The sequence below is a fragment of the Tauraco erythrolophus genome, chromosome 6 (assembly GCF_009769465.1).
Source record: "Tauraco erythrolophus isolate bTauEry1 chromosome 6, bTauEry1.pri, whole genome shotgun sequence".
NCBI classification, from domain to species: Eukaryota; Metazoa; Chordata; class Aves; order Musophagiformes; family Musophagidae; genus Tauraco; species Tauraco erythrolophus.
Genome location: NC_141470.1, coordinates 48296270 through 48310397, shown reverse-complemented (window position 1 = coordinate 48310397; position 14128 = coordinate 48296270). Strand labels below are relative to the sequence as shown.

At 44.8% G+C, this 14128-nt stretch overlaps 1 protein-coding gene across 1 annotated transcript in view; it reads left to right on the top strand.

Moving 5' to 3' along the window:
- Positions 1-12257, top strand: part of SPTLC2 (serine palmitoyltransferase long chain base subunit 2) — an 86429-nt gene extending 74172 nt beyond the window's left edge. The window contains 1 exon segment of the mRNA XM_086613534.1: positions 6161-12257. Within this exon segment, the coding sequence (XP_086469660.1) occupies positions 6161-6280 (120 nt within the window). The 3' untranslated portion in view covers positions 6281-12257.
- Positions 12258-14128: the final 1871 nt, after the last annotated feature.

The window sequence follows — 14128 nt, the reverse complement described above, 5'->3', positions numbered from 1 at the left end:
CAACGTGAGGCTCCTCCTCAAGGGAAAATAGTCTAACAACTTCTCCGACATGAATCCTTCCTGCAGGATGCAGACCTTACCCATCAGATTGCTCCAGCACGGGCTTTTCCCACAGAGTCACGGCTTCTTAGGATACAGCCATCTGCTCCGGTGTGGGGTCCTCAGCAGACGCTCCACTAGCAGTCTCCAGCAGCATGAGGGATCCTTTCCTATGGAGTTAGTCCCCTGTGTTCTCCCATAGGGTCAGGCATCTCTGCTCCAGGGTGGGGTTCTCCATAGACTGCAAGTGGATCTCTGCTCCACCATTTCTCTCATGAGCTGCATGGGAGCAGCTCACCATCTCACCGTGGGCTGTAGGGGAATCTCAGCTCTGGCACACCTCCTCCTTCTCCATCTTCACTGGCCTTGGTGTCTGTGTGGCCATTTCTCTCAGATTTCGGTCTTGTCTCTGCTGCAGCTGCGCCGGGCCTGACAGGCATGATGAACCTTGGCAGTCGCCACAGGAATGAGCTCTGCCCAGTGGGTGTCTCAGGAGTAGGGTGCTTTGGAGCTCTCCAAGTGGCACTGCCATCTTCAGTCAAGTGGTGGTGGCCCAGCACAGGCAGCTGCCTGTGCTCTTCACTGCAGGTCCCACCTGGTGTGGGTTCCTTTATTATCCCCTTCTTAAATATGGCATTCGCAAAGGCATTGATTTGCTTCACCTTGACCAGAGGGGAAGGGAATCGGACCAATTTTGGAGCTGGGGAAGCTTCTTGCATCTCGTTACAGGGGCTATCTTTGCAGTCCCTTCTCTGCTACCAAAACCCTGCTACACAAACCCAGCACAGCTGTCTTAGGCTCTGTCAAAGTTTTCCATTGTACTTTTTTTTTCCCCACTTTGCTGTTCTGTGACTCAGAACTTAAGCTAGGTTGAGTTACAATCTTGACTTAAGGAGAGTAGGCTCTGTTCTGTTCAGAGACCTACTTGAAAGAATACCATAGGATAGTGTCCCAAAGAGAAGTAGTGCCCAGGACAACTGGTTGAGTTTTCCCTGCCCCTCCCTGAAGAATGGTGCGTCCTGACTTACAGGAGAGGGAATGTAGTGTAAAGCTTGCATGGATTAAAAAAAAAAAAAAAAACAAACACAAAACAAAAACAACAAAATCATAAAATGGAAGCATGTAAGAGGTGCAAGCAGAGACAGGCGACCCAGGAGGAATAGGGACACAGTCCTGAGCATACAGGAATAGGGGCAGGAAAGCCAAAGCCTGCCTGGAGCTGTCTGTCAAAGGACATGAAGTGCAGCAGGCAGGGCTTTCATGGGGATATTAGTAGCAAAAGGAAGAGTAGAGAAAATGTGAGGCTGCTGCTGAATGGCATTAGGGCTCAGGTGAGAAATGGCATTCAAGAGAACAGGGTACTCAGTGCCTTTGTTGCCTCAGTCTTTACTGATGAGACTTGCCTTCAGGAATCCTGGGCCCCCGGCATCAGTGGAAAAATATGGAACTATGAAGACTTACCCTTGATGTGACGGAGGATGACATTATGGAACTTTTAAACAAACTGAATGTGCACGAGTCCATGAGACCTGATTGGATGCACCCACAAGTGTTGAGGGAGCTGGTTGTCCCTGTAAGGCCACTCTTGGTTATCATCTTTGGAATGTCACAGTGACTGGAGGAGGTTCGGGAGGTTTGGAAGAAAGCAGATGTCACCACTGACTTCAAGAAGGGTAAGAAGTGTGATCTGAGGAACTGCAGGTTGAGAAGCCTCACCTTGATGCTTGGGAAGATGATGGAGAAAAAAATGCTTGAAACTATTTTCAAACATTTTGTGGACAAGAAGGTGATTGGGAGTAGTCACCATAAATTGTGATGGGAAAATCATGCCCAGTGTCCAGATATGATCAGCTGGTAACACTTCAGTAGATGAACAGCAAATGGAGCATATAAACAGATATTTACTAACGTCTTGTCAAAAAAAACCAAACAAACAGATCCAAACTTTTCATACTTCATGGCCACAGAACTTTCAAATCAACAGGTGAAAGTGCCTCTTTTTTATAGAATCATAGAATGGTTAGGGTTGGAAGGGACCTCAAAGATCATCTAGTTTCAACCTCCCTGCCATGGGCAGGGACACCCTCCACTACACTAGGATGCCCAAAGCCTCATCCAGCCTGGCCTTGAACACTTCCAGGAATGGGGCATCCACAACTTCTCTGGGCAACCTGTTCCACTGCCTCACCACCCTCTGAGTGAAAAATTTCTTCCTTGTATCCAATCTAAATCTCCCCTCTTTCAGTTTAAAGCCATTGCCCCTTGTCCTATCACTACATGCCCTTGTAAAAAGTCCCTCTCCAGCTTTTCTGTAGGCCCCCTTTAAGTACTGGAAAGCTGCTATAAGATCACCCCGGAGCCTTCTCTTCTCCCGGCTGAACAGCCCCAATTCTCTCAGCCTGACTTCATAGCAGAGGTGCTCCAGCCCTTGGATCATCTTTGTGGCCCTCCGCTGGACTCACTCCAGTAGTTCCATGTCCTTCTTGTGTTGGGGACTCCAGAGCTGAATGCAGTATTCCAGGTGAGGTCTCACGAGAGCAGAGTGGAGGGGCAGAATCGCCTTCCTCGACCCGCTGGCCACACTTCTTTTGATGCAACCCAGGATACAGCTGGCTTTCTGGGCTGCAGGTGCACATTGCCGGCTCATGTTGAGCTTCTCATCCACCAGCACTCCCAAGTCCTTTTCCTCAGGGCTGCTTTCAATCCCTTCTCCGCCCAGCCTGTACTTGTGCTTGGGATTGCCCCAGCCCACGTGCAGGACCTTGCACTTGGCCTTGTTGAACTTCATGAGGTTCTCAGAGGCCCACCTCTCAAGCCTGTCAGGGTCCTTCTGGATGGCATCCCTTCCCTCCAGCGTGTCCACAGCACCACACAACTTGGTGTCGTCTGCAAACTTGCTGAGGGTGCACTCGATCCCACTGTCCATGTCTCCAACAAAGATGTTAAATAGCACTGGTCCCAGTACTGACCCCTGAGGAACACCACTTGTCACTGGCCTCCACTTGGACATTGAACCGTTGACCACAACTCTTTGAGTGCGACCATCCAGCCAATTCCTTATCCACCGAGTGGTCCATCCATCAAAACCATGTCTTTCCAGTTTAGAGACAAGGATGTCGTGTGGGACAGTATCAAATGCTTTGGGTAAGTCCAGGTAGACAATGTCAGTTGCTCTTCCCGTGTCCATCAATTCTGTAACCTTATCATAGAAGGCCACCAAATTAGTCAGGCAGGATTTGCCCTTAGTGAAGCCATGTTGGCTGTCACCAATTTATTTCAGTTTTGTTAGGAAAAATAGTAAGGCAGTGGTGTATGCAATTCGGTAATGTATATTTCATGTTGCAGTAACTTCTGTCCAGGTGGACATGGGGGAATGAATGAGAAGGAGGTGGGAGGAAGGGAGAGAAAGAAAACTGAAGTCTCTGAAATCATATTGCTGCAAACTGAGCTACAATTGAAACCCTGCAAACATGATGTGCTGGCACTACCTGAGCAATTATGCAATCTTATTATTTGTTAGAGTCTTGATCTTCTCTCATAGTGACTAGTTGGAGTCTTTACCATAACAAGCTGCTTTTGCAGGGTCTATATAAGTACTATATTTGCTCTCTTCCAAAACCAATCTGTAACTTTTATTACTCTGCTTAAAAAAGCTCTTTTGCTGTCAACTCACTTTCGAGTCTTTCTGCTTTCCTGAAAATGTTTCAAGTTTTGTGCATTTAACTCTAAAAACTCATTTCTAGAGTACCTCTGTAGGTGCTAAATGCTCTAAATTGAGGAAATGCTTGTTTAATATATTAGGGTTTGTCTGCCTAAGAAAATTAATCCAGGACAAAATGAGGTGTGAATTTTGAAGTGAATGAAGAAATCCCGATTTAGCTCAGTATGTGGAGGCTTTGTTCCAAGTTAGTGTAATCCACTTTAAGCTTCAAAACAGCTGCGTGCTCTGAACCCAGAAGATTGGCAAGAGGAGTTAATAAGGAGCAAGTATTTGTGTCAGTGACTTTGTGTTGTGTTTTCTTGTGATGCAATAAAAGGCGATTGATTTCAGGCAGCCCTCAGATCTGATCCCTCTGCTGAACTGTGGCAACAGTATCCATGAGGAAAAAGAACTGAAACGAATAGACTTGGAGAGAGCTGGCAGAGAGCTTCAAGTCAGTGACAGGAGAACTTGGTAGCACATCCGTGTGTGCGTGGATACTAACTAGGGCTGTCATAGCATTTTTGTCTAAACAAGATTTATCCGGGTTTGGAGCGCAGGGAAGAGAAGCTTGTCTTGTAAATGCTGATACTTGTAATGCTTCCTTGTTCTTATTAAATAAACCCACATGATGGGGAACAGTTCTCAGTTGCAATTTTAACCGTTTTATGTAAATAAAACTTCCTTGCCTGAAAATATTTGGCTCAGGATCAGAGTGAAGTCCCTCATAACCTGCATCCCTGTGGGCTGGTGCTTTCTTTTCAGTGATGAAAAATATATTACACTCTCCTGAAGTCAGAGTTCATCAATGCCATTTCCTTTGTAGTCTTTGCTGGTCACATGGTCTTTTTTGTTTTAAATTAATAAAATCCTAAATCTGCATTCAAGAATAACAGTTAACAGACTCTTTCAACAGAAATTCAACCTTAAATTGTTTCCATATGGGATCTTTACTTAAAGCTCTGGCAAACTGTGCCCACGCTTTTGTTTTGGTTTGGTTTTACTGAGGTCCAACTTCTGGGTTTGTCGTTCCCCCAGATTTTAGAGTGGAGAGGTTCTTCCTGCCAGATATAACAAGCACGAGGGGCCGTTGTTTAAAGAAACAAAAACTTGAACTGCCCATCCAGGAAGGAAAGCATGTAGAGATATTAACCCCCGTCTGCCAACTATTCTCAAGAGACAGGCATTTGACCCAGAACATGCTAAAATTGGAGCATTAATGTTGAATTAGTGGCATTCTGAAGGAATGCTGAATGTACCTATCTGAATGAATTTACAATTCCAGGGAATGCAGAATGCCAACGTTTGAGTTCAAAAATCACGTTGAACTTGGAAGTCATTTTCTGAACTAATTTCTTTGCCACTTGCCTATATGAGATAATTAGCATCACGTACTGTTGCATATTTGTCTGCAGCAACTGATTTATTTTGTACCTTGCTCCAGGACTGTTCTGTAGAGAAATGAGTTGAAGTTTAGGGTTTGGCTTTTAACAAACCCTATTGTGAAACAGTGTCTTATCAAAGAGATGGCAACATAAAGAAAGTATGATTAACTGAGCCGGGACTTTCCTCATTTCTTATGCTAGCAGATGTTTGATCTCTGGTAAACTTTATAACATTTGCATTCAGGTTAAAATGGTGAAAGGTTTTGTTAGCAGTGTTCTGGGCCATCAGTTGCCTGAGTGTTCCCTTTGTGGCAACTTCAGTCAGTAGGACTTGCTTTCTTGGGAGAAAATGCTTGGGATCCTACCCAGAATAACTTTTTTTCGTTCCTTGGTTTGACTGGCAAAAACCTCCCATGCAACATTGTTTACGATACAGAGCTTCCATCTCTAGTTGTATATGGACAATGCAAATTAACCAAATGTAGATATACCAAAGGCATCAATAGAACTTATTAGCACAATATTGCAGTTTGCTGTTCGCCATCTTGGAATTGAAAAAATACAGTACGTCAGAGATGGTATGCTAACACATGTGCTGGTTTCATACATTTGATACATAAAGAGGAGACAAACTTCCACACACATTTTTTTCTGCTTCAGCTCTGTTGCCTCCAGGAAGGGAGGAACATTGTTCTTGGGTTTTCTGTCTGTGAATAGTCATGGCTTTTTGGAGATGACTGTGAAATTTGAGTTGGTATTATTGGATATTATGACCTTGCCTTGGAAGTGGAGTAGCCAGGTGGGTGCAGAGTCACTCTTGATAAAGTGACCAACGCTGCTCAGTTTGTCTAGAGACTTCTGACTGCTAAAATCAAACCCAAATCCTATATACCTCTGAAACTCCAGACTTCTAGCACAGTAAAATCTCACTTAAGTAAAACAGCTGTTAGAGTAGACTGCAGACACGCAAAAAGGAAGATGTCCTGATAACTCGCTTGCACCTGTCTTCTATGCTGATCTGTGGTCTCTTTCTCAGGCTTTAAAAGAAATCAATGAAGTTGGGGACCTTTTGCAACTGAAATATTCCCGTCATCGTTTGGTACCTCTCTTGGACCGGCCATTTGACGAGACAACATATGAAGAAACAGAAGACTGAACTCCATTGTATGCCTTGGTGGGAGAGACACACCTCGTGGCACACTCTCTGGCACGCAGGCCACAGCGTCCATGAACAACACACTTATGATGCTTAGCATAAAAGACATTTCCTCACAATACTGAAGTGGCCACATCAGCTCTAAATGGCGTTTTGTAAATAGGGAGAGGAGAAAAAAAATTATTTGATTCCTGTGTCTTTGGGGTCTGGCCCTAGAGGTGCTCGGCTTTATTTTTTCTTGTTGCTTTTTTTATTTATTTGTCTTAATGAGTTCACAGCAACAAGAGTTGCGTGTGGCTGATCAGCTCAGACTTTGTATGCACCATTAGCCTCCTGAATGCTGGCTGAGATCTTGTGAGCACATGTGATGCTGGCATGGCAGCATTTCCAGTGTCACTGCTAGGTGTCTGACCTTCCAAGTAAGGAGTGAGCTGACCTGTCTGTTCTTGGAGACTTCCTAGAGAAACCGCTGATTGCTAACTTTGACATATTTAACAAGATGGATAATCAACCAAAGTTTTTTGGGGTTTTTTTGTTTTTGTTTTTTTGCAGTTACTTGTGTTTAATACTTGAATTTAGCGTTTTCAAGATAAATGTGTTGTTGACATGTCACTGACAGGACCATTGTTCCCAAACGTTATTTAGTTTTGTAAGCCACAAGCAGAAGGACTTCTGGGACTCTAGTCTCTTTTACTTCCCAGTATGGATACCAGATTGTCTCCTGGTTTTGACACTAATTGTCCTCTTGATATAGGGTAAGTGATGGGGAAAGTTTTTGTTAATTATTTTTTTTAAGTGGGCTGTGTTTTGTCTTCCTTCTAACATACTTCTGGTTAAAAAAAAAAAGGATGGTTTTAACTTGTGTTGCTTTCTCATCTTCAGGTTTGTGGGGTTTTTTTGCTTTAGAATTACCATAAAACCATGAACAAGTCACTGCTAAGTTCTAGAGGGGTGCTCTTGGGATTAAATAAACAACAGCAAGCTTGTTAAGACCAGAACCCCTCAATACGAAGGCCTATACAATGGATGACAGTTAGGAGAACCACTTATTTCATGCAAATCTGTGAAAGACTGAATGCTACCCTTTGCCATGCTGTTTCACCGTTTCTTGTCATATATGAGGTGTTCTTCATTGGCCTTGTTGCACAAGGCTTTTCTGCAAAGAATATAGACAGTTTGGCTCTTGTATCATACATCACGTTTCAGTTAGCGTACAAAGTCTTGGTTGGCAGCTGCGTGTTTGTGTAGGCTTTCCCTGAACGTCCTCACAATTGCATCTAGTTTGAGGTCTTTATTCTTTTGTGTTTCTGTTACTGTGAGATCAAATTAATGTTCACTGAGCCCGTTGCTGTTCGAAATCTTTTTTTGCAAGTTCCACGTTGTCTTACTCTGATCAAAGTTTAAAATAGACACCTTTGCTCTAGCATGCCTTAGAGGTGGTCTGCTTCTTAATCATTGCCTCTTGAATTCTTTCAGTGAACAGAATGGATCATTGAAGAGGTACCAAAAATTTTGTAACAGGAGTCAGTTGCAGTATAGTTTGTTTCTGTATTTTATACCTTGGACATATAGGGTTTCTGCAAAGATAGAAAGCTTTAACACCGTGTCAATTGGTTCGGGCCAGCTCTTTGATTCGGGCTAGCATCATGCTTTTTGCAGGTGACTGGAGTTAATCAGATTCTTCATTGTAATGCTAAAGCAGAGTGCAGCTCAAAGCTATTTGCCTGGTGCTACAAAAATGGAATAGTTTTTTTAAAAGTTCTTTCGTGTTCACTCTGCAACTAATAGGGAAGGAGCGCATTGGTCACTAGAACCAAGCAGTTCTGCAAATACATCTGGTGATTTAAAGCAGAATTGGCTTCTATTTTATAGGCATATCTGTTTTCATGCATTTATAGATCTTGTTCCCTTTTAGTGTAAAGGAACTTCAAAACACTGATTTGTTTTCTTACCATTGCATTTCAAAAATTTAATTAGGTGAGAAGTAAAATTGACTGTTCAAAATAGGTCCAGATAACTGTTTCTGTCTTTGTCCACTAATATTGATTTGCTCACCTTCTGGAGCAAAGTGTGTGTGTGGTCCAAGAAGTCTGTAACCTGTACGTGCAACTTCAATAGCTGTGGAGTAGTCTCATTTGTTCTGCCACAGAGTGAGTAAGCTGCAATTACATGAGCTTACTTTCTCGCCTGCGTTCTGCCCAGGACTAGCTCTCACATTCCAGCAGATTACCTGCGTTCTGACTTCAAGAAGCTTTACCTCAAATAATTATGGCACTTTTTTTTTTCTTCTCCTTTCTGGACTGTAGTAGGGAACAAGAAGAGGTTAGTGCTGGAAGCCCTGACTCCAGCCCTGGTCCAGTTGACTTTATCATAGAATGGTTTAAGATCAGACAAAACCAACCAACTTGAAGGCATAGTTATGGGTCAGTAGGGAGCTGTTTTGAGCATTCCCAGATCTACAATGTGTTTGTGGCTGTCTAGTCAAGTCAATTTGAAAACTGTGATATATTAAGGTAGAATTGGGTTATCATAGATTCTACAAGTCTTGAGTCTTAATCTTGTTTCTGGGATTCGGTTTTAGGGCAGCTTGTCTTTAGAAGGGAGAAAAACATCTGGATAAATCTCGGTAATTCGGGTAGCTCCTGTATAACACTTCTGAAATTGTCAGTGTTTTAAAATTACTGGTCCTCGTTTGGATTCCACTTGCACTTGTTGAGGAAATTGTGTTCATGCCAAACTTCTGCCATTTAGTATCTTTCTACTATGTCACACTGTCTGCATATGACTTTGAATTCTGGGTTGCAAAGACATTTCAGAAATCATTCAGGCAGCTAGTAGCATTTGCAAACTGCTTGGTTACATTTCAGCCCTGCCATATCCTTTTTGGGAAGCAACTCCACCCCCACCCCCCTGAGGTCTTTTATCCAAGGGAACCTGTTTTGCCAAATTCTGGTACCTGTTGAAACTGCTTCTGAAAAAGTAAGAAGTTACAAGACCAAGATTTTGCACTTTTAAGTCAGTAATTCACTGAGCATGAAAGCCAGCAAAATCTTTTCACATCTACTAAAAAACTCTGCTCCCACAGCCAAAAGGGCAGACCACTACTGGTTTGTACCAGGCAAACCTACAGCATGTATGCTGTCACAGTATGTGTAGGATGGATTGCTGCTTTGATGTTTATGTACTGACCAGAAATGTCTCCTTATTGTCCTGGCAGTAGAAGTGAATGAAAGAACCAATCCTGAGAGATCACAAAGGAAGAAAAGCTGCTTAAGAAATAGACTTCAGTTCCTGCCAACTTTTCTGAGACATTCTAATTGAAAATGACTCCTGGTATTTCTTAAGAGATGCGAAATTCAAAAGAAAATGAAGGCTGCTTTTGAACAAAGGATTTTGCCCTGTACTGTACATTGGCTAAACTTACTCATAAATATACAAGTTACCTTCCCAGTACCTCTCTGAAGAACTTAGCAAGCAAGATTTTTGCCTCCGCTGAGTGAAGAGTTTAGAACTATTATAATTTTCAAGGCTGATGGTCATATTCTTTTACTCCTAAGAATACTGAGAAGCTCTTATTACTGAGCATCAGCAAAGAGTGAGAGATCTGCTTCTTGTTAGAAACTGGCCTTCCCAAGTAGACCTTTGTCTTAAGGAGCCTGATTCAAAATTTTTCTTTAGTTCTTTGGCAGAAAAGAAACGAAGGTTTTCTGTGTAAAAAATATTCAGGTCTTTTTTTTTTTCCAGAAGACACAAACTTTTGTATAGTATCTGTCTGTGTAGTATATTTAACTCCTTGTTTGTTTTTTTTTTTTGTATTTTTCTCTTCTAAGTAGCATCCTTAAAGAGCTGTTCTGGTTCTTGGGCTACTGATGTAGCATGCTTCTGCTTTAAACAGACTCAGGAGTGAATTGACTGAACATCTTACTGTGATGAAGTCGTTCAGTGAAAGAATTGCATCATCCATCCTCTTCTTGCTGTTTCCTTTAAGAGTGCAGAAGTGGTACCCATTGTCAGAGCTGCACCTTCACACAGAGCAGGAAAGGGAAGAGTGCCCGTGAAATCAGTGACCCAGCCCTGTGCTGTGTGGCTGAAGGACAGTTACAGCAGAGGTGGAGAAAAGAGGCAGTCAGTCATCACTTATCCTCCGCTGTACAAGGATCTTTCATGTGTACTTGAACAAGCATCCCTAAGACAGGAATGCAACTTTCAGTGCCCAAAGAGACACTCCTCTAAAACTTTTCCACACCAAGTAAATACTTCGTTTCCCTCTGTGGAAATTTTAATTTCTTTACCTCTGAAAATTATTTGGCTTACAGCTGTTTGCTCATCCAGAAGCCTTGTTATCTATTCAGGCAGATCATAGGAAAGGTTGAAGGAAAGCCATGAGCATGAGCTCTCCATTTCGTCTAAGAGAACACCTTGCAGCATTGTATCTGGAGCGCTATGCATGAGCTCCCTTGCAGCATCACAGAGAAGGAAACTTGTGGAGATTTATCCCAATGTACAATGCTCAGTCAAAATTTATACAGCTTATATATATTATTTTTACAGTTTATACTCAGCCTGTGAAAGTGTCAAGCATGCTGGGATCTGTGTGCATGGCACCTTCTGCACAGAGATCTGAGGTACCTGTGGTCTCTTCTGTTTTAACGCTAGTGAAGCACAGAGCTGTCTGGGAATGCCTTGTATGACCCCTCAGCAGGTGCTTTGCTGGCTTTGGTGCTGCACCTGGCACCCAAGTGGCACTGGACCACTGTTTGGGAAAAGCACCAGTCATTTGACCTGTGTAACTTGAACATGGTTTTAAAAGAAAGAGAATAAAAAAAGAAAAAGATCTCAGAGGCCATTGTGATGGCTTGTATTCCTGTAAACATCCCTAGCCTTGCAGTTGTTCATCTGTTCAAGGATTTGGATGTGAAACTAGAGCACAACCATGAAGTGTTTGTGTGAAGTATTGTGCTTTATCTTTTACTAAAAAGAGGTGTTTGATGCAGACATTGGAGCTGTTGTGTTTATATCCCCAAAAGGGGCTGGGAGAAAGAGATGATGACTGTGGTGTGTGTTGAAGGCCTTAAACTGTGACTTTTGGTATGAAGAATTGAAATTAAAACTGACCTTTGAAGAATGCAGTGGATTTTAACCCATGGAAGAATACTGTCTGCTCTTAGTTAAGCAATATATTCTGCTGTTTTCTTGGGAAGGAGGGAGAGGTTCAACTCAATTTCTGTTTGACCCTGGCTAGCAGCTGTTTAAGGAGCAGAAAAGGTGTCTGTATGTGAAGGCCAAAAATAGTGGCATTCTCTGCACCCATGTACCTATGTAGCAAGCATCGGTAACTTGTTCCTGGGATGCTGAAAGTGGGAGAACTATTGAGAGGGTCAGGGACTTCAGAAGCAGTGGCAGCTAGCAAATTAATTTCCTCAACAGTAGGTGAACAGGTCTCACTTGAATATGCCAAGGGCTGGTGCCGTTCCAGAAATACCCACGGTGAAGTGAAATGTGCACCAAACCATCTGACTGCTGTAAAGCGTTTGTTTCTTTTGCCAAATCTCATCCTGTTCAGACAGCGTTTCTGCTACCCCCTAACGGTATGTTAAGCTAAATGCATCTCCAGCCTTTCAATGTTATTAACTTCAGCCCAATTTGAGAGAGATCAGAGGAACACTGGAGCCTGAGGCTTTAGGCTAGCAGCCTCAAAGCCAATGGTGGCCCACATTTCCACAAGCTCTGGGCAGAATTACCAAGTCACAGCACTTCGTCTTAAATTGCACTGTATTCTTATGCCTCTGTGTTGCTATAATGTACATATATATTGGATTTTTTTGTAGATAAGACATTTTAGATAAAATTTTTAAACGGGCTCCCCCAAAAATGTTTTATGCCAGATGTCTAATTTTTTTTACACTGGGGATTAACATGAAGTTGGATGCTCTGTGGATAGGGAAAAAATAACCGGATGGTACATTGGCTTTAAAAAGGTAACAATGCATGTTAAAAGAAAAAAAAAAAAAAAAAAAAAAAAACAAAACACTGGAGAAAAAACTGCTTGGGGAAAAAAAAAATCCATTCAGATATATTCTATGTTCTGCATAATAAAGACTTTAAAAAAAAAGCTATATTGTGATTACTGTGATTATTTTTTTTCTTCTTAATGCTAATGAGGCCTTTTCCCTGTTAGGGAGACCAGACCCTCTTCTGCTTCCTTCCTAATCCCTCTACCACCCTCAAAAAAAAAAAAAAAAAAAAAAGACAGTTTTGTACTGGAATGGCTGGGTAAAGCCATAACCTGATTGAGAGCTCAGATAGACCAGTGTCCCCCTCCTAGCCTTGGAATCCAGAGCCAGGAAACCTTGCATGTGAGATGGATGCTTAGCTGTTTCGTATCACTTGAGTCCCTCATGCAGCAACAGCCCCAACGCACAGTCTAGAGAAGCTGCTTCTGTTGTGGAGAGACAGGTCTGCAGAGGTTACTGCTGTCCTGATGTGCAACACTCCTGCGAGTGCCCGCTGCAGCTCCGTGCTAGCCATGTAAAGCTGGCTCCGCTCGCAAGTCAGGCAGCTACCCTCGGGTGCTGTTAGAGTGTCAGGCTGCTATCAGCTGTCATGCTGCTAATGAGATGTTTGAAAGGGCTTCTTGATCCATCTCGCCTGGGATTCTTGACCTCACATCTGTCTTGCAGTCTGTGCCTTGTTTTAAACATTTCCTTCCATTCATCTCAGACCTAAGTTTGCATGAACCAGATGTCGGTATTTGAAAAGGAGGTGCAGGTCCTGTCCTCAGCTGTGGGTGCACAAACAGGCCCAGGTGATTTGCACGGTTGTGCTAAGGCTGCCGTAGAAACGTTGGACTTTGTTTTCCCATGCTTGGTGTCCCTTTCTGGGGTCTCTGCCAGCACTGGCACGTTTCTTCAGGGGCCTGCAAAACATCCTTTCAGTGCCTTTCCCTAATAATTTCTTTCAGGCTGATGAATGCCAGTGATCATGGAAAAGATGCTCTCTAGACCCCAAGTAAACAGCCACACCGTATTTCCAAGGGGCTTTGGGGCTCGAAAACATGCTGCCAGCACAGGGGAGAGCAGATCAAAGAATAAAGACTTATTTTGAGTGATGGAAACTTCCTCCCGCAGCTCGGGAACAGCCGGAGCTTTCACTGGGGAGCACAGAGCCCTGTTTCTGCCACGGGCTGGCCCAGCTGGGAGGTGGCCCCATCCCTACTCGCCAGCGGAGCGGCCCCAGCCCCGGCGCTGCAGCGGGGGGCGGCCTTCGCAAGCGGAATCCGGCTCCGCGCACGAAAGCCTTCCTCCCCGGGGGCGAGGCGGGAGGCTTTGAGGCCCCAGCCCCGGCCCGGCTCCCGCCGCTCCATCCTCGGCGCCCCCATCCTCCCCACCTCATGCGGCCGGGCCGGAGCCCGCGGCCGCCCCGCCCCGCCTCGCCGGGAGGGCGCTGCCCCGGCGCTGCGGCGGGGGCTCACCCGCAGGGAAGCGCCCGGTGTCGCGGGGCTTGTGCAAGGCCGGCGCCGCCGAGTCGAGCCGCCGCCCGGGAGCGGAACAAAGAGCCCCGGGCCGGGCTGGCCCCGCCGGAGGGGCAGCGCCCCGCGGGGCACCGCCGGGCAAAGGGGGTCGCGGCCGCCCGGACCATGCAGCTGCCGGCAGGGGAGGAGCGGCCGGCGGCGCCCCGGAGGGGGCAGCGCTCGGAGGGAGCGGGGGGAGGTCTGGCAGCGCCGGCAGCCCCCGAGCGGGGCAGGGGCGCGGCGGGGCCGTGCCCGGGGCTGGCCGCTGCGCCGCTCGCCCGGGAGGGGCTTGACCGCGCTTCATGCGAGAAGGAGCCTCTCCCCGGCGGGGAGCGGCC